The following is a 26,792-nucleotide window of genomic DNA, read 5'->3' on the forward strand; positions in this document are numbered from 1 at the left end:
TAAGATAAAACGTCAAGAATGGGCCAAGAAATATCTTAAGACTGATTTTTCAAAGGTTTTTGATGAAGTGAGAGTGGCTCTTGATGGGCCAGATGGATGGGCCAGAGGCTGGATCAATAAAGGGCAGAGAGCTCCACTCCGACGCCAGCAAGGTGGAGGTGGGGTACTGGTATGGGCTGGTATCATCATAGATGAACTTGTGGGACCTTTTCGGGTTGAGGATGGAGTGAAGCTCAACTCCCAGACCTACTGCCAGTTTCTGGAAGACAACTTCTTCAAGCAGTGGTACAGGAAGAAGTCGGTATCGTTCAAGAAAAACATGATTTTCATGCAGGACAATGCTCCATCACATGCATCCAACTACTCCACAGCGTGGCTGGCCAGTAAAGGTCTAAAAGAAGAAAAAATAATGACATGGCCCCCTTGTTCACCTGATCTGAACCCCATAGAGAACCTGTGGTCAATCATAAAATGTGAGATCTACAGGGAGGGAAAACAGTACACCTCTCGGAACAGTGTCTGGGAGGCTGTGGTGGCTGCTACACACAATGTTGATCGAAAACAGATCAAGCAACTGACAATCTATGGATGGAAGGCTGTTGAGTGTCATCATAAAGAAAGGTGGCAATACTGATCACTAATTTTTTTTGGTTTTGTTTTTGCATGTCAGAAATGTTTATTTCTAAATTTTGTGCACTGATATTGGTTTACCTGGTGAAAATAAACAAGTGAGATGGGATTATATTTGGTTTTTATTAAGTTGCCTAATAATTCTGCACAGTAATAGTTACCTGCACAAACAGATATCCTCCTAAGATAGCCAAATTTAAAAAAAAAACACTCCAACTTCCAAAAATATTAAGCTTGGATATTTGAGTCTTTTGGGTTGATTGAGAACATAGTTGTTGATCAATAATAAAAATAATCCTCTAAAATACAACTTGCCTAATAATTCTGCACACAGTGTAGTTCGGGTTTTACAGGCCTTTTCACAGCAGCTGGTTTTGTTCAGCAGTGTGCAATGTGTTGAGACTGGAGAAGGGCAGAACTGCTGGTTAGTCTGCTCTGCAAAAAGGTGTGCTGGAACCAAACAAAGGTGTTTTGGTAAATGCTTTTAATACAAGTGTGAGGCTGCTACATTTGTGTCATTCAGCCTGAAGAAGGACTGTTTGTTATCCATTGATACTGAGGGAAGTCTGTTTTCAGTTTTGGAGCTGTAAAGTTTATGATGGACAATAAACTACATGCTGTTTTTGATATAAATCCCTGTGCCACGTATATCCAAGCGTCTACCAGAGTGCGTGAACCTCAACAATTGTAAGCTTGTGAGCAGGGCCATTCTTTTGGCATCTGTTGATTTGTGTTATTCTGTAATGTCTTTATTGTCTGCACAAGTCCCCTCTAAAATGTAAAGTGCTGCGGAATATGTTGGCGCTATAGAAATAAAAATTATTTATTGCAATGTGTAAGCACATTTGTACTGTTTAAAGCAGTGGTCCCCAACCTTTTTTGCACCAGGGACCGGCTTGAAGCAAGATCATTTTTCCATGGCCCAGCAAGGAGGGGGTGGGGTGGGCGGGGCTTTGGTCATATGGGGGCGGGGTAATGGAGGGATTTGGAGTTTAGTGCATACTTATCATATAGTGTAGACCAGGTCCCCGCCAGGAGCTATGCCAGGAGCCCCACATAATGTGCTGTGCCAGGAGCCGCATCACTGAGGCCCCATCACTCCCTGCAGCAGGACAGGGCAGCTGTCCTGACAGCTGCTGTTCAGCTGCATTTACTTCATCCCAGGGGTGGACACAGACTGTAGTGGGCCCCTGTGCAAGAAATTTTTGGGGGCCCCCCCGCCCTTCATAAGGCAACAAAGTTATGTAAACATAACCCCCCCCATGTGCATCTCTCACCCCCCCATGTGCAGCTCACCCCACGTGCATCTCTCATCCACCCCCCGTGCATCTCTCATCCACCCCCCGTGCATCTCTCATCCACCCCCCGTGCATCTCTCATCCACCCCCCGTGCATCTCTCATCCACCCCCCGTGCATCTCTCATCCACCCCCCGTGCATCTCTCATCCACCCCCCGTGCATCTCTCATCCACCCCCCGTGCATCTCTCATCCACCCCCCGTGCATCTCTCATCCACCCCCCGTGCATCTCTCATCCACCCCCCGTGCATCTCTCATCCACCCCCCGTGCATCTCTCATCCACCCCCCGTGCATCTCTCATCCACCCCCCGTGCATCTCTCATCCACCCCCCGTGCATCTCTCATCCACCCCCCGTGCATCTCTCATCCACCCCCCGTGCATCTCTCATCCACCCCCCGTGCATCTCTCATCCACCCCCCGTGCATCTCTCATCCACCCCCCGTGCATCTCTCATCCACCCCCCGTGCATCTCTCATCCACCCCCCGTGCATCTCTCATCCACCCCCCGTGCATCTCTCATCCACCCCCCGTGCATCTCTCATCCACCCCCCGTGCATCTCTCATCCACCCCCCGTGCATCTCTCATCCCCCCCATGTGCATCTCTCATCCCCCCCATGTGCATCTCTCATCCCCCCCATGTGCATCTCTCATCCCCCCCATGTGCATCTCTCATCCCCCCCATGTGCATCTCTCATCCCCCCCATGTGCATCTCTCATCCCCCCATGTGCATCTCTCATCCCCCCCATGTGCATCTCTCATCCCCCCCATGTGCATCTCTCATCCCCCCCATGTGCATCTCTCATCCCCCCCATGTGCATCTCTCATCCCCCCCATGTGCATCTCTCATCCCCCCCATGTGCATCTCTCATCCCCCCCATGTGCATCTCTCATCCCCCCCATGTGCATCTCTCATCCCCCCCATGTGCATCTCTCATCCCCCCCATGTGCATCTCTCATCCCCCCCATGTGCATCTCTCACCCCCCCCCATGTGCATCTCTCATCCCCCCCATGTGCATCTCTCATCCCCCCCATGTGCATCTCTCATCCCCCCCATGTGCATCTCTCATCCCCCCCATGTGCATCTCTCATCCCCCCCATGTGCATCTCTCATCCCCCCCATGTGCATCTCTCATCCCCCCCATGTGCATCTCCCCTCCCCCCCATGTGCATCTCTCATCTCTCCCCTCCCCCCCATGTGCATCTCTCATCTCTCCCCTCCCCCCCATGTGCATCTCTCATCTCTCCCCTCCCCCCCATTGCAATATAGTCTCAAGTGTGATCCTGACCTTTTGAAGCAGAATAAAAGATAAATTATATGTGACCTGTGTAGGGATGGTACTCAGGTGCGACGAGAGGCAACCAGGAGACATGTTCCTTTTAAATGTCCATATTGGTTTATTGGCTTCATAAACCGTCAAAAGCAAAATGCAAACAAACAGCCTTTAGTGCAGGCAAAACAACGAAAACAGTCCTTTTAACTTAGTCTCTGGTTGGCCGGCGCTGTGGTCCCACAGGCTGGTAGCCATCCAGTACACGGCCCAGTCTGGAGACAACCACACACAGAAGGCCTTCTCCCTCCAGACACACAGACCATGTGCCAAACAGCCTCCATTAAATAGGCTGTTAACCACACCCAGAGGTGAGGTATGTGGGTAGCAAGACCCGCCCATCTCTCAAACTACCCGTAACCCGGTCCCAGGTGCTCCAATTAGTCCTTTTAGAATTTGGTAAATTCTAAAAAGTTCATTTTTTTCTCATTAATGTACACTCTGCACCCTATCTTCACTGAAAAAAACAGAAATATAGAAATTTTTGCAAATTTATTAAAGAAAAACTGAAATATCACATGGTCATAAGTATTCAGACCCTTTGCTCAGACACTCATATTTTAGTCACATGCTGTCCATTTCCTTGTGATCCTCCTTGAGATGGTTCTACTCCTTCATTGGAGTCCAGTTGTGTTTAATTAAACTAATAGGACTTAATTTGGAAAGGCACACATCTGTCTATATAAGACCTCGCAGCTCACCGTGCATGTCAGACCAAATGAGAATCATGAGCTCAAAGGAACTGCCCAAGGAGCTCAGAGACAGAATTGTGGCAAGGCACAGGTCTTGCCAAGGTTACAAAAGAATTTCTGCATTACTAAAGGTTCCTAAGAGCACATTGGCCTCCAGAATCCTTAAATGGAATAAGTTTGGGACCACCAGAAGTCTTCCTAGACCTAGCCGTCCAGCCAAACTGAGAAATCGTGGGAGAAGAGCCTTGGTGAGAGAGGTAAAGAAGAACCCCAAGATCACTGTGGCTGAGCTCCAGAGATGCAGTAGGGAGATGGGAGAAAATTCCACAAAGTCAACTGCAGCCCTCCATCAGTCGGACCTTTATGGCAGAGTGGCCCAACGGAAGCCTCTCCTCAGTGCAAGACCTATGAAAGACCGCATAGAGTTTGCTTAAAAACACATGAAGGACTCAGACTATGAGAAATAAGATTCTCTGGTCTGATGAGATGAAGATAGAACTTTTTGGTGAGAATTCTAAGCGGTATGTGTGGAGAAAACCAGCCACTGCTCATCACTTCCCCAATACAATCCCAACAGTGAAACATGGTGGTGGCAGCATCATGCTATGGGGGTGTGTTTCAGCTGCAGGGACAGGACAACTGGTTGCTATTGAAGGAAACATGAATGTGGCCTAGAACAGAGATATCCTGGATGAAAACCTCTTCCAGAGTGCTCTGGACCTCAGACTTGGCCGAAGGTTCTCCTTCCAACAAGACAATGACCCTAAGCACACAGCTAAAATAACAAAGGAGTGGCTTCAGAACAACTCTGTGACTGGCCCAGCCAGAGCCCTGACCTAAACCCAATTGAGCATCTCTGGAGAGTCCTGAAAATGTCTGTCCACCAACGTTCACCATCCAACCTGATGGAACTGGAGAGGATCTGCTAGGAAGAATGGCAGGATCCCCAAATCCAGGTGTGAAAACCTTGTTGCATCATTCCCAAAAAGACTCATGGCTGTACTAGCTCAAAAGGGTGCTTCTACTCAATACTGATATTTCAGTTTTTCTTTTTTAATAAATTTGCAAAAATTTCTACATTTCTGTTTTTTTTTCAGTCAAGATGGGGTGCAGAGTGTACTTTAAGGAGAAAAAAATGAACTTTTTAGAATTTACCAAATGGCTGCAATGAAACAGAGTGAAAATTTTAAAGGGGTCTGAATACTTTCCGTACCCACTGTACCTCCCATCGACTACGCGACCATTAGCCCCCTTACACCTGTTTGATAGTTTTGGTGCTGTGAATAACATACGTTACATAAGCCCACAATACAAAGATGTGTGCCGCAAAAATACATCCATTGCTTATTGAAGGCCTGGTTTTATCATTCTTAGTAATCTTTTTTTTATTCAACATCCTTATGTTCATGTAAAATATATACTGGTGATTTTATTGTTGTACGTGAAATATGGAGGGTTTAAAATAGAACATGAGCGTACTATGTAAACAAGCAGATTCAATAAATGACGTGTTTATAGAGTAACACAAGGAAAGAAGTTACTGCCTTGAAGAGCGTTGATATGATTGAATTGTTATGGACCCTTGTAATCTTATATTGATGCCCTCTTTTTTTTCTTTTTTTTAAATGTTTTATCTTTTGCTGTTAGGCCAATTTCTGTCACTGTAACGTGAACATTTCTATCTCTCATTCTTTGATTTTTTTTTTTTCTTAAGGGAAGGGAATGAACCAGGAGATGCTACCTCCATCACTTACGCAGAGCTCTTGAAGAAGGTGTGCCAGTTTGCCAATGTTCTACGTAGTCAAGGTATTATACGATCATTTCTGTCATTTAGCCATTCCTGTAGAACGCTAGTATTTGTTGCTGTTATGAAACATGGACTCTTACCATGGTAATTTTTTATGTATCTACAACTCATTAAAATATACTAACCTTTTTTTCCCGCAGGTGTTAAAAAAGGAGACCGTGTGTCCATATATATGCCCATGGTCATAGAGCTTGTTGTGGCAATGCTGGCATGTGCGCGAATTGGAGCCATTCACTCCATAGTGGTGAGTTTTATGTTTGGAAAATATATATTTTGTAAAGATCATAATATCTGATCTCGTAATTGGCACTAAATATACAGCAAGTACAAAGTTATACTTTTGTGCGCCGAGTGTTATAGTGAACTGAATGGATTTATATTACACTAGTGAACCACACAGTTTAGGAGACTTGCTGTGATATCGCCACATGGAAATTGGCAACATGAAAACTGTCCCTTAGAGTAAACTACTAGACGAGACTCCCAGCATTGCTTATCTGAGATGCAAATATGGAGATCAGTTAAAAAAACACAACATGGGTGGTTCTTCATTTCTCCACAAGAATGAACAGTTGGTGTGTTTTGGCTGCACCCGTACACCTCAAATTGTTATCAGATGAGCATGACAAAAAGAAAAACCTTTTGTACAGAAACTTGTAACTTGCTCTTTAATAGGTAAGGAACTATATTTGTTAGTAAATGTTTGACCTTTTTGTGTTTAGTTTGCAGGGTTTTCGGCTGAGTCTTTATGTGAGCGGATCTTGGACTCTCACTGCTCCCTTCTTGTCACTGCAGGTAGACATGGTTCTTTTAAGTGCTGGTACTTAATTAAATAAAAGATTTTTGAATTTCTTTACATATTCTGACTTTTTTTCAGATGGCTTTTTTCGTGGGGATAAGTTGATTAACTTGAAGCAGATTGCAGATGAGGCACTAAAGAAGTGTGCAGAGAAGTAAGCTGAGCAAAATTAAGCAAGCAGATATGGATGACTGTCTGCCTTCCTATTGTAGAGAAATCAAATTCTCTTTGCCCTTCATTTATCCTTTAACCCCTTAAAGACCAATGACTCACATAGCACATCATGAGCTGGTGTCAGTTCCCACATCATTATGTGCTATGTCCATCATGGATTAAAATTTTCACTGTGTGAAAACACACAGTGACAGCTCCCTGCCGACAGCGGTTACTGACAGCTGAGCTGCACGGCTAGAGATGCAGGTACCCATTTCAGTGGTCCCCGCTCTCTGCTGTGATTGGTCAGTCAATCTGACCAACCGATCACAGCATGTGATTGCCGGAAAGTGCTGAAATATCAGCACTTTCCTGCACGATCACCGCCGGCAGCTCAACGCAGCTGACAGTCGAACCAGGGCCGGTGCCTGCACCACCCCTGGCCGATTAACCCTCCAGATGCCGCGATCGATAGCGATCGCGGCATTTAGAAGAAGGCTGTAAGAGGAAGTGGGCTCCCTCTTTCACCCCCATCAGCACCCCTGCAACTAAATCACGGGGAGCAGATGGTTGTCATGGCACCCAGAGGTCAAACAATGGCCTCCTGGTGTGCCAGGTACGGTGGCCCGTGAGACAGGGTCTAAAAGGCGATCTGCCTATGTAATATCACAGGTCTTATGCATTGCTGTGCTGGTGCATTGCTATACATGAGACCAGTGATTAGACTAATAAATGTTAAAGTCTCATAGAGGGACTATAAGTAAAAAAAAAAAAAAAAGTTAAAGTTATTGAAAAAATAATTTAAATAAACCCCCACAAAATAAAGAACAAAAACTATTACACCAATACATACACATTGATGTAAAAACAAAAATATAAAAACTACACATTTGGAATCGCCGCGTCCGGAACGACCCAATCTATAAAACGGGCTCACTAGTTAACCCCTACAGTGAAAGCTATGCTCTTTCATCATACTGTTGGAAAAAAAGTGGAATAAAACGCGATCAAAAAAACAAATGTAAATAAAAATGTTATCGCTGAAAAAGTAATCTTGTCCCTCAAAAAACAAGCCGCCATACAGCTCTGTCAGTGGAGAAATAAAAAAGCTATAGCTCTCCGAAAACAGCAATGCAAAAACAATACATTTTTTTTCTGTGAAGTTTTTATTCTGTAAAAGCTGCAAAACCTAAAAAAATGCATAAATGTGGTATTACTGAAATTGTAATGACCTGAAGAATAAAGCTGTCTTATCACTTTTACTACACGGTGAACAGCGTATAACAAAAAAAAAGAAAAAATTCCTGAATTGTTGTTTTTTAGTTTATTCCTCCTCCACAAAATCAGAATAGAAAGCGATCAAAAAATTTCATGTGCGCGAAAATGGAACCAATAAAAACGTCAATTCATCCCACAAAAAAACAAGCCCTCACATGACTGTCGGCAGAAGTATAGAAAGTTATAGTTTTCAAAATATGGCGATGCAAAAACTTGTTTTTGTAAAAAAAAAAAAAAAAAAAAAAAAAAAAAAAAGTTTTTTTTTAGTGTGTGATAGCAGCAAACATGAAAAACCCATATAAATTGACTTGTTTAATTTGCATACGTTTATCCTGTGCTTTACGCCGAGCATTTAGACCTAGGTTTCCGTGTAAATCTCTGAAATGCGTGATTCAGACGGAACCTCCGGCGGAAGATTCCCTATAAAGCAGATCCCTCGGAGGTTTCATCTGAATCACGTATTTTGTAGATTTAGATGGGAACCCCAATGTAAGTGCTCAGCATAGAGCACAGGATGAATGTGAACTGGTCCAAAATGCAACCAAAAAACCTTCTATTCAACCCACAAAAATCAAGTCCCCACTCAGGTCCGTTAACTGAAATCTAGGGGGTGTCCATATTCCTGGTAGCACAAAGGCTCTGGAAAAGTGACATTGCTCCCACCAAAAGAAATCCATCGAAATCTGCTCTCTCAAATCCAAATGCCCCCTCCTCCTGAGCTCCACAGTATGACTAAACCACATTTAGCGTCTATATGTTTGGCATTACTGTAGTGAGGAGAGCCCACTGAATGTACAGGGTGCGTATCTCCAGAAGTACAAGCTGGCCACAATGCTCTGGGCACTACAATGGCAGATTTGCATTTTCACTCTGCAACATCCACTCTTGCTTATTTCTGGAAAACAGCCATAGAGTCAAAATCGTCATTACACCTGTAGATAAATTCTGAGAGGGGTGTAATTTCCAAATTGGGGTCAATTAAGGCAGGTTTCTGCTCTTCTGTCACGTAGAGGCTCTGTATACGGAGTTTGAAAACTATTCCACGAAAATTTGTTCTCCAAGAGTCAAATAGCGCTCCTTTCCTCCCGAGTATCGCCGTGTGGCCAAACAGTAATATACAGCCACATATGGGGTGTTGTCATGTTTACGAGAAATTATGTAACAAATTATGCCATTATTTTTTACTTATTTCCTCTTGTGAAAATATAAAATCTGGGGCTAAAACAACATTAGAGTGGTTAAAATGTAAAACCTTTTTCTTCACCACTCAATGGTATACAATTCTTAATGAATTAATCTAGGGGTGCAGTGAGCATATTGACACAAATGTGTGTCAATATGCTCACTGCACCCCTAGATGAATTCATTAAGAGGTGTAGTTTGTAAAATGTGGTCATTTATTGGGGGTTCTGCTGTCCTGACACCTCTGAGTCTTTGGGCTACAACAACATTTTTGTGGAAAAAATGTAACTTCTTATTTTCACAGCCCATGTTATACAATTCTGTGAAATACCTGTGGGTTTAAAATGCTCACACCCCTAGAGGAATTCTTCAAGAGGTGTCATTTCCAAAATGGGGTCATTTGTGGGGGTTTCTTTGGTTTTAGAACCTTGGCTACTCTCCAAATGTGGCATGGAGTCTGCAATCTATTCCAGACAATTTTGCACTCCAAAAATCAAATGGTGTCCTTTTCCTTCCAAGCCCTGCCGTTTGCCCAAACAAGAGTTTCTGACCACATACGGAGTGTCCCTGTACTCAGTAGAAATTGCACAACAAATTATATGGTCCATTTCCTCCTGTTACCTTTTGTGAAAAATTTGGGGCTAAAACAATTTTTTTTTGCGAAAGACGTCATTTTTAGTTTTTATGGTCCAATGTTTTAAAATTCTGTGAAGCACCTGTATGTTCAAGATGCTCACCACACCTCTAAATAAGTTCCTTGAGGGGTGTCGTTTCCAAAACGGGGTCACTTGTGGGGGGTTTCCACTGTTTAAGCACCTCAGGGGATCTGCAAACGCGATATGGCGTCCTCTATCTATTCCAGACAATTTTGCACTCTAAAAGTCAAATGGCTCTCCTTCCCTTCCGAGCCCTGCCGTGTGCCCAAACAGTAGTTTTTCATCACATATGGGATATTGGTGTACTAAGGAGAAATTGGACAAAAAATTGTATTGTCCATTTTCTCCATTTAGCCTTGTGAAAATTTAAAATTTGAGGCTAAAGCAACATTTTTGTGGGAAAAAGTAAAATTTCCTTTTTTTCCCCCTTGTTTTGATTCCTGTTATGCACCTAAAGGGTTAATATACTTGAATGTAATTTTGAGCACCTTGAGGGGTGCAATTTTAAAATGTCACTTATGGGTATTTTCTGCCATATATCCCCTCAGTCACTTCAAATGTGCTGTGGTCCCTAAAGAAAAAAATAGGTTTTGTAAACTTTGTTGGAAAAATGGAAAATTGCTGATAAACTTTTAACCCGTCTAACTTCCTAACAAAATATTGTTTAAAAAATTCTGCTAATATAAAGTAGACCTGTGGGAAATGTTATTTATTATCTATTTTGTGTGATAGAACTATCTGATTTAAGGGCATAAAAATTCAAAATTTGAAAATTGTAACATTTTCAAATTTTTTGGTCAAATGTTCGATATTTTCATAAATAAATGCAAATCCTAGACTAAAATTTACCTCTAATATGAAGTACAACATGTCACGAAAAAACAATCTCCGAATCACTGGTATATGTTAAAGCGTTTCAGAGTTGTTAACTCATAAAGTGACATTTGAAAATGAGGCTCGGTCATTAACGTACAAAGTGGCTTGGTCCCTAAGGGTTTAAAGGGGTTGTCTTACAAAAACTTGTTTTTGCAAATTTTTTTAGGGCATATGAACATGTGTATATGTTGGAATGCTGTAATTCACGAAGTTAGAAGATCCTTTGAACTTTAAAGCTTTTTGTGCTAATCAGCAGAAATTCAGTTTTGAACAAAATATTTGACATGATTGGCATCTCAAATACCTTTAAATAACTAGTGCTTCTTTGCAGGAACTACCCCTTGAGAAAGTGCATCGTACTGAAACACTTAGGGAGAGATGATGTTATCTGTGATGGAACAAGCACATCATCTCCTCCATGCAAAAGACCATGCCAAAATGTACAGGTAAACTCATGGAGACGTATAAAATATCCCAGTATGTATTTTGGTCGGCTCTGTATGAAATCTGCTCCTGGCCAGGGCCTTTAAAGGGACTCTGTCGGCACAGAATGAATGCTCAAACCAAGTACTGGCACTCTGTGCATCATGGTGGAGCCTTCCCACTTGCTTGGTTACCATCTATCTCCACTCTTCTCTGGCTCCTTCAAGCCAGAGCTGTCAATCAAAGAAGAGTGGTGGTGTGGAGATGTTGGGAAGGTTTAGTTAAATGTTTGGCCATGTCATAATGCACCAAGCTCTTGTTAGCTTGAACAGTCATCCTGTGCTGACAAAGTCCCTTTAAGATGCCTGGTTTATGCAGGAATGAAGCCAAATCCTTTGAGATAACTAGTGTAACCAGCTTGAGGCAATCCTGGAGTAGAATCTTAGAGGAGATCTCTCATGAAGACAAACCCTCTTCAAATTTTAGCCGTCCCAGAAATCGGGACTTTAGAATGCTGATTTGTTTGTAAAATTGATGGCCTCTCCTTTGGGTAGGCTATCAATATTACATCAATGGAGTCAGACTTGCTGAGCAGCTGATTGTAGAGTTGTAGTGCTTTGGGAGTGCTGTGTCCCCTTCATAGTTTCCATTGGACCTTACTGCTCATTGCCATACTTCCCATAGCTGCTATGCTTCATATTGCCGCATCATTTCATAAAGGTAAATGAGACAAAGCTTCAATATCGAGCTCAGCTGCTACAAGAAGCACAACATTGGGCAGTACAATAATGGAACCAGCACTTGCCTGTTCAAACAGCTTATCGACGGGTGTGCAGAAAGTGAAAATCCCTGGAACATTACTTCAAAAATCCTGGATAACCCATTTTAAAATGTAATATTACACACTGCCATTCCAGTTAATTGCTTAAGAAATTAAGAGAATAAATGCAGAGAAAGTCTATTAGTTCAGTGCAAAATTCATTCAGAATAACACTCCCCAATTATGTTAAAAATTAGTTACACAACATATAAGTACCAGCTTATTGTACATGATCAGGCCAGCACACAATTATAAGGATCAATGCACCTTTTGCCCAGAGGAGAAAGCTTTCTGACTTGAGGTTCTAGTGCAGGGGTCTCAAAAACGCTCCATTGTGCGGCCCTTGGGCCCCTGAGACAATCGCGTCCAGCGAGCCAGGGACCCCTGATGTCAGTGCTTCTTTTCAACTAAATGTGCGTTTTCACTAAGGGAGCAAGGTCAGATAATTTTTTTGTGTATGTAAAGAGCAGCAGAATGGGGGACATTGTTATAAGAAGGGGACAAAGATGGGACATTACAGTCTGAGGGACATTATTATTGGATAGGGGACCATTATTACAGGACAGGGACGATTACTACAAGCTTGGGGATATTATTACATGACGGGGACATTATTACAGGCTTGGGAATATTACAGAATTGGAGACATTATTACAGGATTGGGGCCAGAACTACTATATGGGGCTAATTGAAAAATTATATTACTGTATGGGGCCTTATGGGGGACATAAAAAAACAAAACATTTAAAATAAAATGTAAAATAAAGAATGATAAAATAATGGAATAATTGGATATTAAAAATGCTGTTTTATGTAAAAATTTTAATAAAAAGGTAAGGCATGTATCATAACCCATATGATGAATACCTTAAAAAGAATAAAAATCGCGCCAAAGAAAATGTGATTAAAAAGTCATATAGAAAAATAATGGTATCATTGAAAACGTAATCTTCTCCCGCATAGAATGCAGCCCTTCATGTTCAAATTTTTTCTATGTGCGGCCCCTTTACCCAGCTCAGTTCGAGACCCCTGCTCTAGTGGGTCAATGATCACAATAGTTATAATGGGCCCCACTTGCGGAATAATCCAGTTTATTTTCTCCAGAGGTACTAATAGCTTTTGGTGCTGTTATTTTCTTGACCCAATTTTTACCTTGTTGTTAACAGGAGATTCTGCTTTCAGTAACCCACTTTCCATGCTATTGCTATTGCTTTTTCTTTCTGCCTTGGAATTAAATTGACCTTCTCCAATTAATAAAAGATCTTCTCATGTATGTTTTGTGTGGTTCTTAGTATTCTGGACTGCCACTTATATTGCTGCCATTACAGTTTTCTATATGGATTATACAATATATAATGGTGACCGCACTACTACACAGGTTTCCCAGAGGCAGTTTTTAGTAACAAAAGGCTGCAAAGGATTGGACTGAGGAGGGAAATGTAATTCTCCATTGTGAGTGAATGTGTGTATGCTTGTTTGCAGGAAAGAAGTATAAACCTTATTTTTTCCCACTCTGTGTTTTGCTGCTCTTGGTTTTAAGGCAACTGAATATACTTGTATGTCTGGGTTTTTGACAGGGAAACAAGCAGGACAAAGCAAAGCGAGCTGTACCCCAGGTATTTCACCTGTGTCCACAGGCAGCTGTGTGTTAATCATTTCCAGTATGTCACTAACGGCTCCGTGGCTTTCTGTCTTTGCGTATGTCTGTCCCAGGGTGTGTCATTAACATTCACTGTCTTATTTAGGTATAGTCTTCTCCAACACTACCTGTTTAACTTGGACCAGAGCTAAATTTTATGAACATTGTTTAGTAAAGGATTACTTATCAACAGGATATACTGATAAGTTGTGTGAAATTAAATAAACTGGTGCAGAGTAAATTACAAGACAAAGGTAGCTGTGAGTTTCTCATGAGTAAAGACCCATGTAGATGAGCTGATAATCCGGAACAAGCTTTCATTAGAACGCTCGTTCACAAGTTATCAGTGTAAGGTTGCGTTCACACGTTGTGGCCATGGCTCAGTTTTTGCCTCGATCGTGGTGAAACTGCAATAGTTTTTGCAATCGTTTTAAAAATTGTGTCAAAATGGTGCGTTTTTGCTGCAAAAACGTACAAGTGCTTCTCACTAAATTAGAATATCATCAAAAAGTTAATTTATTTCAGTTCTTCAATACAAAAAGTCATTATCTCAGTAAATTAGAATAATTAACAAAAAACACCTGCAAAGGCTTCCTATTCTAATTTAGCAAGAAGCACTTGTATTGTAAAGCAGTGTAAATATGCTAGTAATCATCCTGCAAGCACGCACAATGCTCGTTCATATGATGATTGGATTGTTCATGTCAATATTAAAAGCATCATTCTTGGCAGCACCTGTATAAACAAGAGATGTGCTGCTGATAACTCCACACTCTGTGCACAGAACAGTCGTGTTAATGATTGTTCTGTGTGCATAGAATTCGGGTTAGAGTATTAAACGACTGCCAATCGGTTGGTATATAGCCGATTGTTGGTCGGTCAGCTTGTCTATTTGGTCCTATAGACTGTATACTTCTTGATATCAGTATCTCTTAAGTATATCATCCAAAAGTGCCAAATTCACACATTTCCTACCCTTGGCTTGATCTCTGCCTGCTAGCCCTCCATGTAGACTTTCAAGTGAATAAAGTATAGACGCACCTTGTTGTTTCCTTAATCCCCTATAATTAGGTAGTCAAATGGCCTTACCATGCATGAATTTTGTCCTTCCATTGCCAGTTGCAGGCACTCCTATTATGAGGTGACTATGCTAGATCTCTTTTTGAAGACGCCTGTTTAGTCACCTGCCAGAGATATATATAAATGTTATTAATGCACCCCAAAAGATTTTCTATGGGAAGATGGGTGAGGGTTGAATATAAAGAGGACCTTTTACCATGTTAAACTGGCCACAATATGGAGTAGTGTCTGCAGAGCTGAGTAAAAGAAGGTTTTTATTTTTTAATGTCTCATCTCAGTTGCTTAGATATTGACAAAAATTTGAATCAATACTTTACAGAGATTCACATCTGGTGGCGTTGGCTTTTTTCCCTAGACAGGAGTCCTCATGTAGAGGAAAAAAAAAGAATACGCCCCAGCTTTTTCCATGTAAGACATGTAATGAGACACAGCCCTGCTCTCCTCGTTGATCTCACTGCTGGCATCTACTGTGATTAAAAGTGAGGGAGAGGAGTAGGGGCGAACTGTGTGTCATAACAAGCACATGTGCAGCTCTCCTCTAACAGTACTATCAGCTCTGCTCTACTCTCCCTCACCCACACGGACAATGCCATAGATGAGAGCTACAGATGTCATTCCATCAATGTGCAGGGTTGTAGGTTGAGTTCAAGCGGCATTCTCTTGTCAGTCAGGATCGGATGGAGTGCTAAAAAATGCAAATTGGGGGCTCAATGGTGCATGGAGCCCTTGGCCACTAATACTCTAAAATGTATACTGCTTGCATAATTTTTGCCAAGTCTCCTATAGTTTATTTTGCATTTTGTGACGATAAACTCTTTAAAAATGGAATTAGGAGACAGATAAATACCTTCTGGGTTAAATTCTGATGTTAGGCTCCCTCTAATCTCATTCACATGTTAATAAACCAGTTAGAAACTATGCAGAAACTTACTTGCTGTATGGATTTTCATTTTTTGCAAATCCACCATTAAATTCACACAATTTGATGCAGATTGATTTTGCCGCTGAGGAAAGACCACAGATCGGTTCCATCTGCACATATCTATAATGGTTGGTTGTTTACCACACAAAAAACTGAAGTAGTCGGGTCTGGCTCAGCAGTGGCGCTTTTTTTTTGGTCCGATTCATAGTCAGAGATGAGACTGCTCTGCTGTGCAAATGTATATTCCAGCAATCCCTCTAAAGTTCGCAGTGACTGCTGGTCAAGCACACTTCATGACAAATAGGCCTACTGATCTGAATGAAGGCCGCTGCTATTCACACAAGGCAGTTTTACAGAATGTAGGAGTATATTGTTTGCTCTTTCCTTGAATTATTCACTTTAATGTTGGCAACAGAACAATTTATTTATCCTTTTTAAATGGCCTTTGGCTCGAACCCAAGCCATGGCTACTTTATGGATGAACAATCTGTAGGAAGATCGATCTTGTGCAAGTCTAAATAGTTCCGCCAGTGTCTTCTCCATCGTTTTTTATATAAAACCATTGAGTTTGTTGGTCTTCCTTTTTGTCTTGTTCTTTCTATATTTCCACCCATTAAAGGGGTTTTCCCACGAACGAAAGTTCATTTTAATCAATAGATCTTGGAATAATAATAATTTCCACAATTGGATGGGTTTAAATAAAATGTTCCTGTGCTGAGATAATCTTATAAATGTTCCCCATTGTAATGGCTGTGTCTGACCGTGTACAGAACATGGTCTGATCATACCACATCTCTTGGGCAGGGGAGAAAGCAAAAGAGTATACAGATATTACAGCAGGGGATCACAGCTGATTCTTCAAAGAAAGAATCAGCTGTGATCCCATGCTGTTCTATCTGTATACTCTTTTGCGTCCCCTTTTGCTTTTGTTTTTTTAAAAACCACTCTAAACAATGCTGTTCATGCAGTCAGCTTAGGGTAACTATATAACAATTACAAATTGCCATAGTCAAATAAACCCTAAACTAAGGACTCATAAAATGTAACTTTTATTAATTACTATTAAATTATTAGAGGAACATATTAAAACCAGCATGCCGTCAGCAGTTCAAAGAGACAGATGGCTATTCTATCTCTCCATATATTGGTTTCCTACCTACCACTGTTTCATAGTCTGTCCCAATAGCATCACTCATATTAGGTTATGTGCCCACGATGCAGAAATGCTGCATATTTTTTCCGCTTCTCCCTGGCAGGAAAAACGCATGCGGATTTTACATGCTTTTTTTCCTGCCAGGTAGAAGCGTTTGTCAAGCGTTTTTGCATGCATTTCTGCATGCGAGTTATCAAGCGCTTTTCCAAGCGATTTTAGCATCACTTGGAAAAGTGCTTGACACCTTGTTCACACAATATAAATCCATGCAACTGGCATGGATTTATAGTAGTGTGACCAACTTAGTTAAAAAAAAAAAAAAGAATAAGAATGGTAAAAAATAAAAAATAAATTTTATACTTGCCTTCCGATGTCCTCCCGGTGTTTTCTCCGCTCCGTCCAGTGTCTTGGGCGGCTCGCGGTGGTGTGAAGGACCTGCGGTGACGTCATTGAGTCATGTATCAGGTCACATGACTCAATGACGTCATGGCAGGTCCTTCACAACACCGCGACCCATACAGCAGACCAGACGGAGCGGAGAAAACACCGGGAGGACATCAGAAGGTAAGTATAATCTTTATTTTTTATTTTAAATTCTTTTTTTTAACAGGTTCTATGGTACTTGGGTCTGGAGGAGAGTCTCATCTTGTCCAAACCCGGGTACCATCCGCACACAGAAGCTCATAATATCCGTGTGTACAAATGTACTGACACAGATATTATGCGTTTCAATGCAAGTCAATGGTGGCAATTACGCTGCCGGTCCGCAAAATTAATGGACATGCTGCGTATTTTTCCGCAATGATAATCCGCAGCGGAAATTTCCGCAGCATGTGCACAGCACAAGTGGATTATCATTGGGGACCATGGGGCACGTATTACCAAGCGTTTTTTAAGCGTTTTCGCTGCTGAAATTCCATGGCAAAAACGCTTGAAAAACGCATAGTGGGCACGCAGCCTAAGAGTATCAGGATATACTTGAGGTGCGGCCGCAACCTACACTTATCCTATATAGTTTACATACATTGCTGACTGACACATTTAAAAGCACCCTAAAGCCTCCCCAACATGTTTCACCAGATATACTGTCGTCATCAGGGGATTGAGGCTATATAATTTTGAGTCCTTAGTTTAGTTTAGGGTTTAGTTGCCTATGGCAATTTGTAATTTTTATTTTTTTAAGTGGCAAGCTGATTTTTTTTTAATGCATTTTTTAGTTGAGTTGCGGTGACCTAAAAATATATATTTCTATCTCCTATATTCTATTTCCCTTTCGGGACTTTAACTTGCAATCATCTGATCACTTGTTCAGTATATTGCAATACAGCTATACTGCAGTATATAGCTAAAATGACTGTGAGCTATGAAGCCCACAGTGGATGTCATAAAAAGGTTAAAGGAAAACCAGTCACTGATAAGACCACCCACTGGACCGAGAATCCCAGAAATATCAGAGGTTTAAATGATTAAAACACAGCTTATACTGAATATTTTCTTACAAAACTATATCAATTTTCTCAGATGCCACTGCTCTATAACATGATGCCTGCGGATTGGTCTGCATTTTTATGGTGACAGGTTTTCTCTAAGTTATGTTCCTTGCATTTTTTGCATGAATAGCTATTCAGTAACGCGATGCCACATATAGTTTACCTGGATTAATCAAAGAATCTTATACTCATCACTTTTCCCAAAATAGCGCCAAAGAGGCGAGATTGATATCTCAGCAAGGCCCTCTCTGCCTTCTCCATGCGCCACAGCAGCGTGCCTGAACTCAACTTGCAGGAAATCACTACATCAGACGTCTAAAACGTCACATGCACAGAATTGGTGGCACAGGGAGACGAATAAGAGGGCCTTGATGTCAGTTACACTTCTGTGGTGGAATGTCGGCAGAATGGACAAGACTATAAAGCGCTGATTTCACGTTTCTTGGACTAGTACAGATATGTCGCACCAACATACCAGCTATATTATATAACTGGTATTTGGCTCTAGCTCCGCAACTTGGGCCATGTACCTGCCACAGCTATTAAAACATTTAAATGCCACTGTCAATCTCTGACACTGGCATTTAAATTGAACAATCGCTGGTGCTTGCGTCCACTGGCTTTACTCAGCACTACCCCCTAACCCTCCTTCCCCCTCGCGTGGTACTGTGGTATTGCAGTATATAGTATAAGCAAACAAATGAGTGCAGATTTGTCTCCTAAGGCAACTAAAAAAAAAAAAAAAAAAAAAAGTTTATTTTTTAAAATGTATACAAATGTAAAAAAAAATAGTTAAAATCGCCCCCTTTTTCTTTAAAATATGGGAAAAAATAGATATTTGGTATCGCCATGTTTGTAAAAGTCTGATGTATTAAAATTTTGAATCAATAAATCTGATGGGTATATGCCTTAAAGAGAAAAAAAAATCAAAATGCAAGAATTCCGGGGGTTTTGCGACACCTCCCCTCCCTTAAAAAAATTAAAATAAAAAAAATATATAGCAATAAGCCATGAAAGCACCATATGTACAAAAAAATTAGAACCCATAAAAACATTAGCTCACCACGAGAAAAACAAGTCTTCATTCAACCCCATCAACAGAAAGATAAAAAGTTTGCAGGTCTCGGAAAATGGTGACAGAGCAAAATCTTTTTTTTTTTTTTTTTCCTCATCCAAGTAGAAAAAGAGTATAATTGATGTCGCCGTAATCGGACTGACCTGGAGAATCATGTTTCCACATAATCTGTACCACACCATTAACACCAGAAAAACAAAACCCTATGTCAAAAAACTTGATGGAAAAATAAAATGGTTATCCCTATTTCAAAGAAGGTGAGGAAGAAACGAAAGTGCAAAACTGAAGAATTCCCTGGTCCTTAAAGGGTTGAATAGAGATTTTTGCGAAAATGCAGAAGATTTGAGATAAACACTGTGGATGATGTTAAGACACTTGCAGTGCTGCTGTTGGTTATAGGGGTAAATCCTGTTGGCAAATTCCCTTTAAGTCAATGATCTCCTTGTTCTTTTTGCCTTTCAATATAAACTTTAATGTTTGTTTGTTTCTTTTTCGTTTGTAATATTTTGTTACGATAAGTTGAGTAGTTGGTTAAACCTACCCGACTTTCTTGTAGAACAATACATGCTTCTGTCAGGTTGTCAATTGCTGATCTGTTTTGCTAGCAGAGCTGTGGAGCACTTGACTGCTCCTGTCACATATCTGGTTTGCATGACTGATTTCTGACTTTGTGCTGTCATAGCACAGTCTTTGTGTATGGGCCTCGTAATGTGATCTAAGGTAATAAACAGTTTGATGCATAAGAGCAGAATAATATGAGCTCACGGCTTTTTATTAAATTCTGAGCTTGTACTTGCGTAATGGTCATATTTGGTCTGTTTGCCTCTAATTATCATTTTACAGTTTATTAGTTCCATTTTGATCTCATTCATTCCATGGGTGTCTCTTTTTAAAGTGAAGCTCTGCTATTTGAACCTTATTCAGATGATCAGTTGGTCTATAGAACTGTTCACACGTCTGTATATTTTTTGCAGACTAAGAAGTCTGCTTTTCATCCGAGTCATTGATGAAAATTGCCCATACAATTCTGAGGGTCCGTGAATATCACAGGCTGTATTTTTTTTATTGGTGAAAATCACTGCTGAAATTCTGATGATAAAAACTGAAATACTGACCAAACGCTCATGAAAATCTGATCCTAAACACTGATGAATAACTGTCCTTGTTTTTATGTATGGGAAAAATCACAGATGTCTGGATGAGGCATTAAAGATAATAGCTTTAAGGGAAAATCTAGCCTTTTCATAATACATATTTATTATATCTTTTCTCCCTTGAAAAAAACAGTTAGCACATGTTACTATTAACGGGCTAGCTGCTGCTCAGTAATCTTATGGCTTTATTTTTAGTTTCTATTGACATTTCATGATTGTCGCAGTTTTTGTTCCTAAACTACCAGCAAGGACCTTCTGACCTTTTTCCTTCCACAATATTTAGGTCAAAAGGGGGCTGCAACTTATTTACATGCCCCCTTTAATTATTTTGGGATACCTCTTACCTTCCTCTTTAGTGGAAGAGGGGCACACACAATGAAGTATAATATCCCCTATGAACACCTTACCTTGCAACCACTTCATAGTCTCCACCACATTAATCGCCACCTGCAGTGCATTAGAATTTTCTATACCCTGTGACCAGTGTGTCTATAATGTCAGAATTGAACTCTTGTAGTCGCAATGATCGTTCGAGCTGTTATTTACTCCCGATTCTTTGCAATAAAGATGGTGTTTTCATTTCAGACCACATGGAATCCGTCTGTTGACTTGTGGTGGCATGAACTTGTGAAGAATGCCAGCACGGAGTGTGAGCCGGAGTGGTGTGATGCAGAACATGAGCTGTTTATTCTTTACACCAGTGGGTCTACCGGCAAGCCCAAGGTAAATGCATACACTCCAGGTCAAAAATGGTTTGTAGTAAAAGGGTCAATTATTTAATGATTTCTCTAATCTACAGGGAGTTGTTCATACTGTAGGAGGTTACATGATCTTCACTGCCACCACATTCAAGTATGTGTTTGATTACCATCATGATGATACATACTGGTGCACTGCTGACATCGGCTGGATTACTGGGCACTCCTACCTCGCTTATGGGCCTTTAGCTAATGGGGCAACCAGTGTGTTGGTAAGTAAATTCTTCAGACAAGATGTAGCCCCTTTTGAAAATTGTAAACTTATTCAAACCTTTTAATTTCTGTAAATTTCCTCTTACCATTATTTATTTAGTATAATTTTCCATTCTGTTTCCAGTTTGAAGGACTTCCTATATACCCGGATATTAGCCGCATGTGGCAGATCATTGATAAGTACAGTGTAAGCAAATTCTACACGGCACCTACAGCAATTCGCCTACTGATGAAGTATGGAGATGAACCGGTGAAAAGGTACATCAGCCATTTGTAAATCGTTAGTTTTGTCTTTTAGATAACCACAGTAATTAATATCATTATGTACAGATATGTGTGTGTTCATTTAACCCCTTCATAACATTTGAGGTATCTATATGTAATGAGGTACCTATACGTCATGGAAGGGAAGGAGTTCCCGACCGATGTAGTTTAGATACGTCATGCCGATCATGCGGGCACAGGAGCTGTGCACGCACGATCGCCGCCGGGTGTTAAGCTTACATGATAGCTGACACCTGGCTCTCACTGCCAGAAGCGGTGCCAGCATCGCCCATGGCAGTTTAACCCCCTAAATGCTGCTGTCGATATCGGACGCAACCTTAAGAAGTCATCGCGAGGGACCGATTGTTGCCATGGTAACCCAGGGTCGTCCCGACATCTGGGTCACCAGGCTACGGCAAGCCCCTTAGACCATGCGCACAGCATGGTCAAAAAGGCTTGTGTCAGTGTAAGTTGTAAGAATATTTAAAAGAAAATAAGCATTATATATAGCAAGATGTTACATTATATTATATCTGTATATGTGTATATAGATAGATATAGATATATAGACTATAAATATATAGAATATAAATATTACGCAATATCAGTATCCATGAACAAGTATTTTTGTGTTAACAAAAAAAAAAGGTAGATAGCCGCATCCGGAACAACCCGACCTATAAAATTGTCACACCAGTTAACCCCTTCAATGAAAACGGCTCTGAAAATGACTCTTAAAGTACAGCGATGCAAAAATTATTTTTGTAATGAAATAGTTTGTGCAAAAGTGCCAAAAACATAAAAAAATTATATATAATTGTGATATTCGTTTGACCCGAAGAATAAAGCTGCCTTTTCAATTTTACGACGCACAGCGGCATCTAAAAAAAACCAAAAAACAATAATTCCTTAATTGCTGTTTTTTGTTCATTCTGCCTCAATCAGTACAAAACAGATTTTTTTTTTTATATATAATAGCACTGTTTTGAGGACAAAACCCGGTTCACATGAACAAGCTCCAAAAAAGAAAAGAAAATTTTAATGAAATACTAATCTAAAAGCGGACATAAAAAGACACATACCAAAGCACCTACTAAAAATCAGAATAGAAAGCGATCAAAAAACGTTGTGACTGAAAATGGTACCAATAAAAACATCAACTCATCCCGCAAAAATACGAGCCCTTGCATGACTGTCGGCAGAAATATGGAAAAATTTATAGCTCTCAAAATATGGTGATGCAAAAACTTAACAGCAGCCAAACACACAAGACTATACAAGTCTATCACTGTAATCACATTGACCCAAAGAAGAAAGTCAAGAAAGTCGCCTTATCACTTATACCGCACGAGAAACAGGGTTAAAAATAAAACCAATTCTTCACCTGCTGCTTTGTTAATTTTGCCTCCGAAAGATCGCAGTAAGGCTCGGCTCACATTTATCCTGCGCTGAGCAAGATTCAGATGGAACCCCCAGTGGAAGATTCCCTATAATGAGGTAGATGGAGTCACTTTGAACGTGGTCTGGCTTATGATCCAGCGGTATCCGTCTTTTTAGGCATGCATAAAAGCGCGGTCCACCAGTTTTGTGCACCTCTGAAAAGGACACCGCTGAACACAGCCCAGACAGAGTACATAGTAATGCTGCTGCCTCATTATGGTGAATGAATCCCTCAGGGGTTTCATCTGAATCACGTCATTCCGGAGATTTAGATGGAAACCCCAATGTAAGTAAATGCCCAAGATAAATATTATCCCAAATGTTATGTAAAGTGTTCCCAATATAAGCTTCAACTCATTCCGCAAAAAAATCAAGTCCCCACTCAGATCCGTCTTCTGTCAACGGAAATATAGGGGGTTCCAGGTATCTGGTCGCACAAAGTCTCTGGAAAAACGCTATGGCTCCTCGCCCCCCCTGATCACCCCCCCAAAAGAAATTTAGCGAATTCTGCACTCCCAAATTCAAATTACACCTGTAAATAAATTCCCAAAAAGGTATAATTTTGAAAATGGGGTCAATTGAAGGGGGAATTTTGCTCTTCTAGCGCTTTAGGGGCTCTGTGTTTGGCGTCCGCAAACTTTTCCAGGAAAATCTGCTCTCCAGGAGGCAAATAGCGATCCGTCCCTCCTAAGTCTCGCCGTGTGGCTAAGCAGTACTGTACAGCCACATATGGGGTATTTTTACGTTCAGCAGAAATTGTGTGACAAATTTAAGTACCAATTTTACCCATTTTTCCGTGTGAAAATGTAAAATCCAGGGCTAAAACTAGTTTTGTGGTAAAAATGTAATTATTTTTTCTTCACTGCCCAATGGTATAAACGTTGGTGATATACCTGTGGTGTCAATATGATCACTGCAACCCTAGATAAATTCATTGAGAGGTGTAGTTTGTAAAATGGGGTCACTTATGGGGGGGGGTTCTAGTTCTGGCACCTCAGGGGCTCTCCCAGTGGGTCATGGCACTCGCAGACTATAACAGTAAAATCTTCACTATAATTTTGCGCTCCTTCCCTTCTGAGTTTTGCACTGTGCCTGAAAAGTAGTTCCCGATTTGCATGTAGCGTATTGGCACACTCGAGAAATTGCACAAGCGGAGAGGTCCATTATTTCCTATTACCCCTAAAACAAAATAAAAAATTTGGGTCTAAAACATTTTAGTAATAAAAATGTAATTATTCTTTCTTCACCACCCAATGGTATAAAATTCTGTGAGGCACCTAAGGTGTCAACATACTCACTGCACCCCTAGCTGAATTCATTGAGAGGTGTAGTTTGTAAAATGATGTCACTTTTGGGAGGTTTCTGCTGTTTTGGCACCTCAGGGGCTCTGCCAATGTGACATGGCACCCTCAAGTCATTCCAGCAAAATCTGAACTCCAATATGGCTCTTCTCACCTTGAGCTTTGCACTGTGCCTCAAAAGAAGTTTTCAACTACATATGATGTATCTGTGTACTCAGAAAAAAAATGCACAACATATTTTGATGTCCATTTTCTCCTATGGAAAAATTTTAAGGCGAAAACATTTTTGTGGGAAAAATGTGATGTGATTTTTTTTTTTTTTTTTTTTCTTCACGGCTCTACGTTATAAACTTCTCTGAAGCGCCTGGGGGTTCAAGGTGCTTACCACACATCTAGATAAATTTCTTGAGGGATCTAGTTTCCAAAATGGGGTCACTTGTGGGGGGGGGTTCCACTGTTTAGGCACATCAGGAGCTCTCCAAATGTGAGATGGCATCTGCTCTCCATTCCAGACAGTTTTGTGTTCAACAAGTCAAACTGTGCTTCTTCCCTTCCAAACCCTGCCATGTGCCCAAACAGTAGTTTTCCCACCATATATGGGGTATCTGTATATTCGGGAGAAATTGCACAACAATTGTTGAGGTCCATTTTCTCCTGTTACCCATGTGAAAATAAAAAAAATTGGGGTCTAAAGTAAAATTTTTGTGAAAAAAAGTAAAATGTAAAAAAAAATTTTTTCCACATTGCTTTAATCCCTGTGAAGCACCATTCTTGAATGTGGTTTTGAGGACTTCGAATAGTTTATTAACTATTTTGGGTGACATAACTCTGGTTTAAGGGCATAAGAATAAAAAGTTTGAAAATTGCGAAATTTTCACAAATAAACACAAGTCATATCGAACAAATTTTACCACTATCCTGAAGTACAATATGTCACAAAAAATACATTCTCAGAATACTGGGCTGTGGAGTCGGTAAGCCAAACCTCCGACTCCTCAATTTCCATGACACCAACTCCCTCATACATGGCTCATGTTTAAGTGATAAATTTACTGTAGCACAGATTCATCTCAGCTAAAAGTCTAGACCCTTAGATCAGGAATAGGACAGACCTTTATCGGACATTTCAGAACTTTCCCAAATTCTTATGAAAAAAAATTCCCCACAAACTGCATTGAGCTACTGTACCCAATTTATTATGTATTTTAGGAGTCTGAGTTGGTCCATTTTATACCGACTCCACCAAAATGGGCTCCAACACCACGACTCCGACCTCACAGCCCTGTCAGAATCAGTGGTGTCCGTTGAAGCTTTCCAGATTTATTACCACATAAAGTGATACAAATCAAAATGGTAAAGTTTGGCCTGGTTATGAAGGTGAAAACCGGCTCGGGGGTAAAGGGGTTAAGGTCAACTAGTAAAATAGAAAAAAAATTTGTAATTATCTGGTTCCACGGTTCTAAGAGTAGTTTCACAAGTCCATTTAAACCTCAGTTGGCTTCCACAAGTTCTGTTAGTTTCACCAGAAAAAAACACCACATTCTGCTCTATCTTTTTCAGTCAAAATGATGTCCACTCGCATGGAAATCAGATATACTCTATTATAGTTAAAGGGAATCTATCACCACATTTGAAAAAAAGGTCCTACCTGTCTCATATCCGATGCCTTTTTGAGAAATCATCTTTTATCACTTTTATGTAAATGACCTCTTCCAGGCTATGGGAAGGATGCTGCCTTGAAGATAAGTGTCTCCAGAGCTTATTTTACATGAAGGTGGCATTACCAGTGTGATGTGTAATGGTTACCAGTGTGATGTGTAATGGCCGTTCTCTGCTCTCTTGATCTTCCTGCAGAGCTGTGTATGACTATACCTAACACATCTGCAGGTTCCTCTCAGTTTCAGCTTCCATCTCACAGGCAGACAGGGTTGCAATATTGTTGCAATACAGCAGAGCTCAAAGCTGTATAAAATGTGTTTGCAAGATGACAAATTTCTGTTCTCCTGTTCTGTGTTAGTTACATGTCTCGCACTAGTAACTCCCCCTTTTATTTATAATAATCTCTGGAGGCCAAGTTATCTGCCAGGCAGCGTCCGCCCCATAGTCTGGAACAGATCATTTACATATAAGAAAACCGTGGATTTCTCTGGAATAAGACATTGGATCACAATTATCAAGGTATCGTTTTATTCATCTTCCTATGACCTACATGTCCATATAGACGGCTTAGGAGGGACGATCCCACTGACAGATTCCTTTTAATAGGGTCCCTATGGTGTAGTTTTTGTCCCTCATAGGATGGATCTATTTCTTGCGGGAGTTGTTTTTCTGCTGCTATAACACATGAAATGGACAA

The 26,792-nt window shown here is 40.8% G+C and overlaps 1 protein-coding gene across 4 annotated transcripts in view; it reads left to right on the forward strand.

Moving 5' to 3' along the window:
* ACSS2 (acyl-CoA synthetase short chain family member 2) overlaps window positions 1-26,792 on the forward strand; it is an 88,700-nt gene that overhangs the window by 44,563 nt on the left and 17,345 nt on the right. For 3 of the 4 annotated variants that reach the window (XM_073683685.1, XM_073683684.1, XM_073683682.1), the window contains exons 3-11: window positions 5,668-5,759; window positions 5,901-6,004; window positions 6,483-6,555; window positions 6,638-6,713; window positions 11,036-11,150; window positions 13,525-13,563; window positions 21,046-21,183; window positions 21,260-21,430; window positions 21,556-21,689. In XM_073683685.1, the coding sequence (XP_073539786.1) occupies window positions 5,668-5,759; window positions 5,901-6,004; window positions 6,483-6,555; window positions 6,638-6,713; window positions 11,036-11,150; window positions 13,525-13,563; window positions 21,046-21,183; window positions 21,260-21,430; window positions 21,556-21,689 (942 nt within the window). The remainder of the gene's footprint in view (window positions 1-5,667; window positions 5,760-5,900; window positions 6,005-6,482; window positions 6,556-6,637; window positions 6,714-11,035; window positions 11,151-13,524; window positions 13,564-21,045; window positions 21,184-21,259; window positions 21,431-21,555; window positions 21,690-26,792) is intronic. The other variant, XM_073683683.1, reaches the window with a different exon arrangement.

This window comes from Phyllobates terribilis, unplaced genomic scaffold, assembly GCF_046119375.1.
Source record: "Phyllobates terribilis strain yellow unplaced genomic scaffold, ASM4611937v1 Scaffold_5__5_contigs__length_657084704, whole genome shotgun sequence".
NCBI lineage: Eukaryota > Metazoa > Chordata > Amphibia > Anura > Dendrobatidae > Phyllobates > Phyllobates terribilis.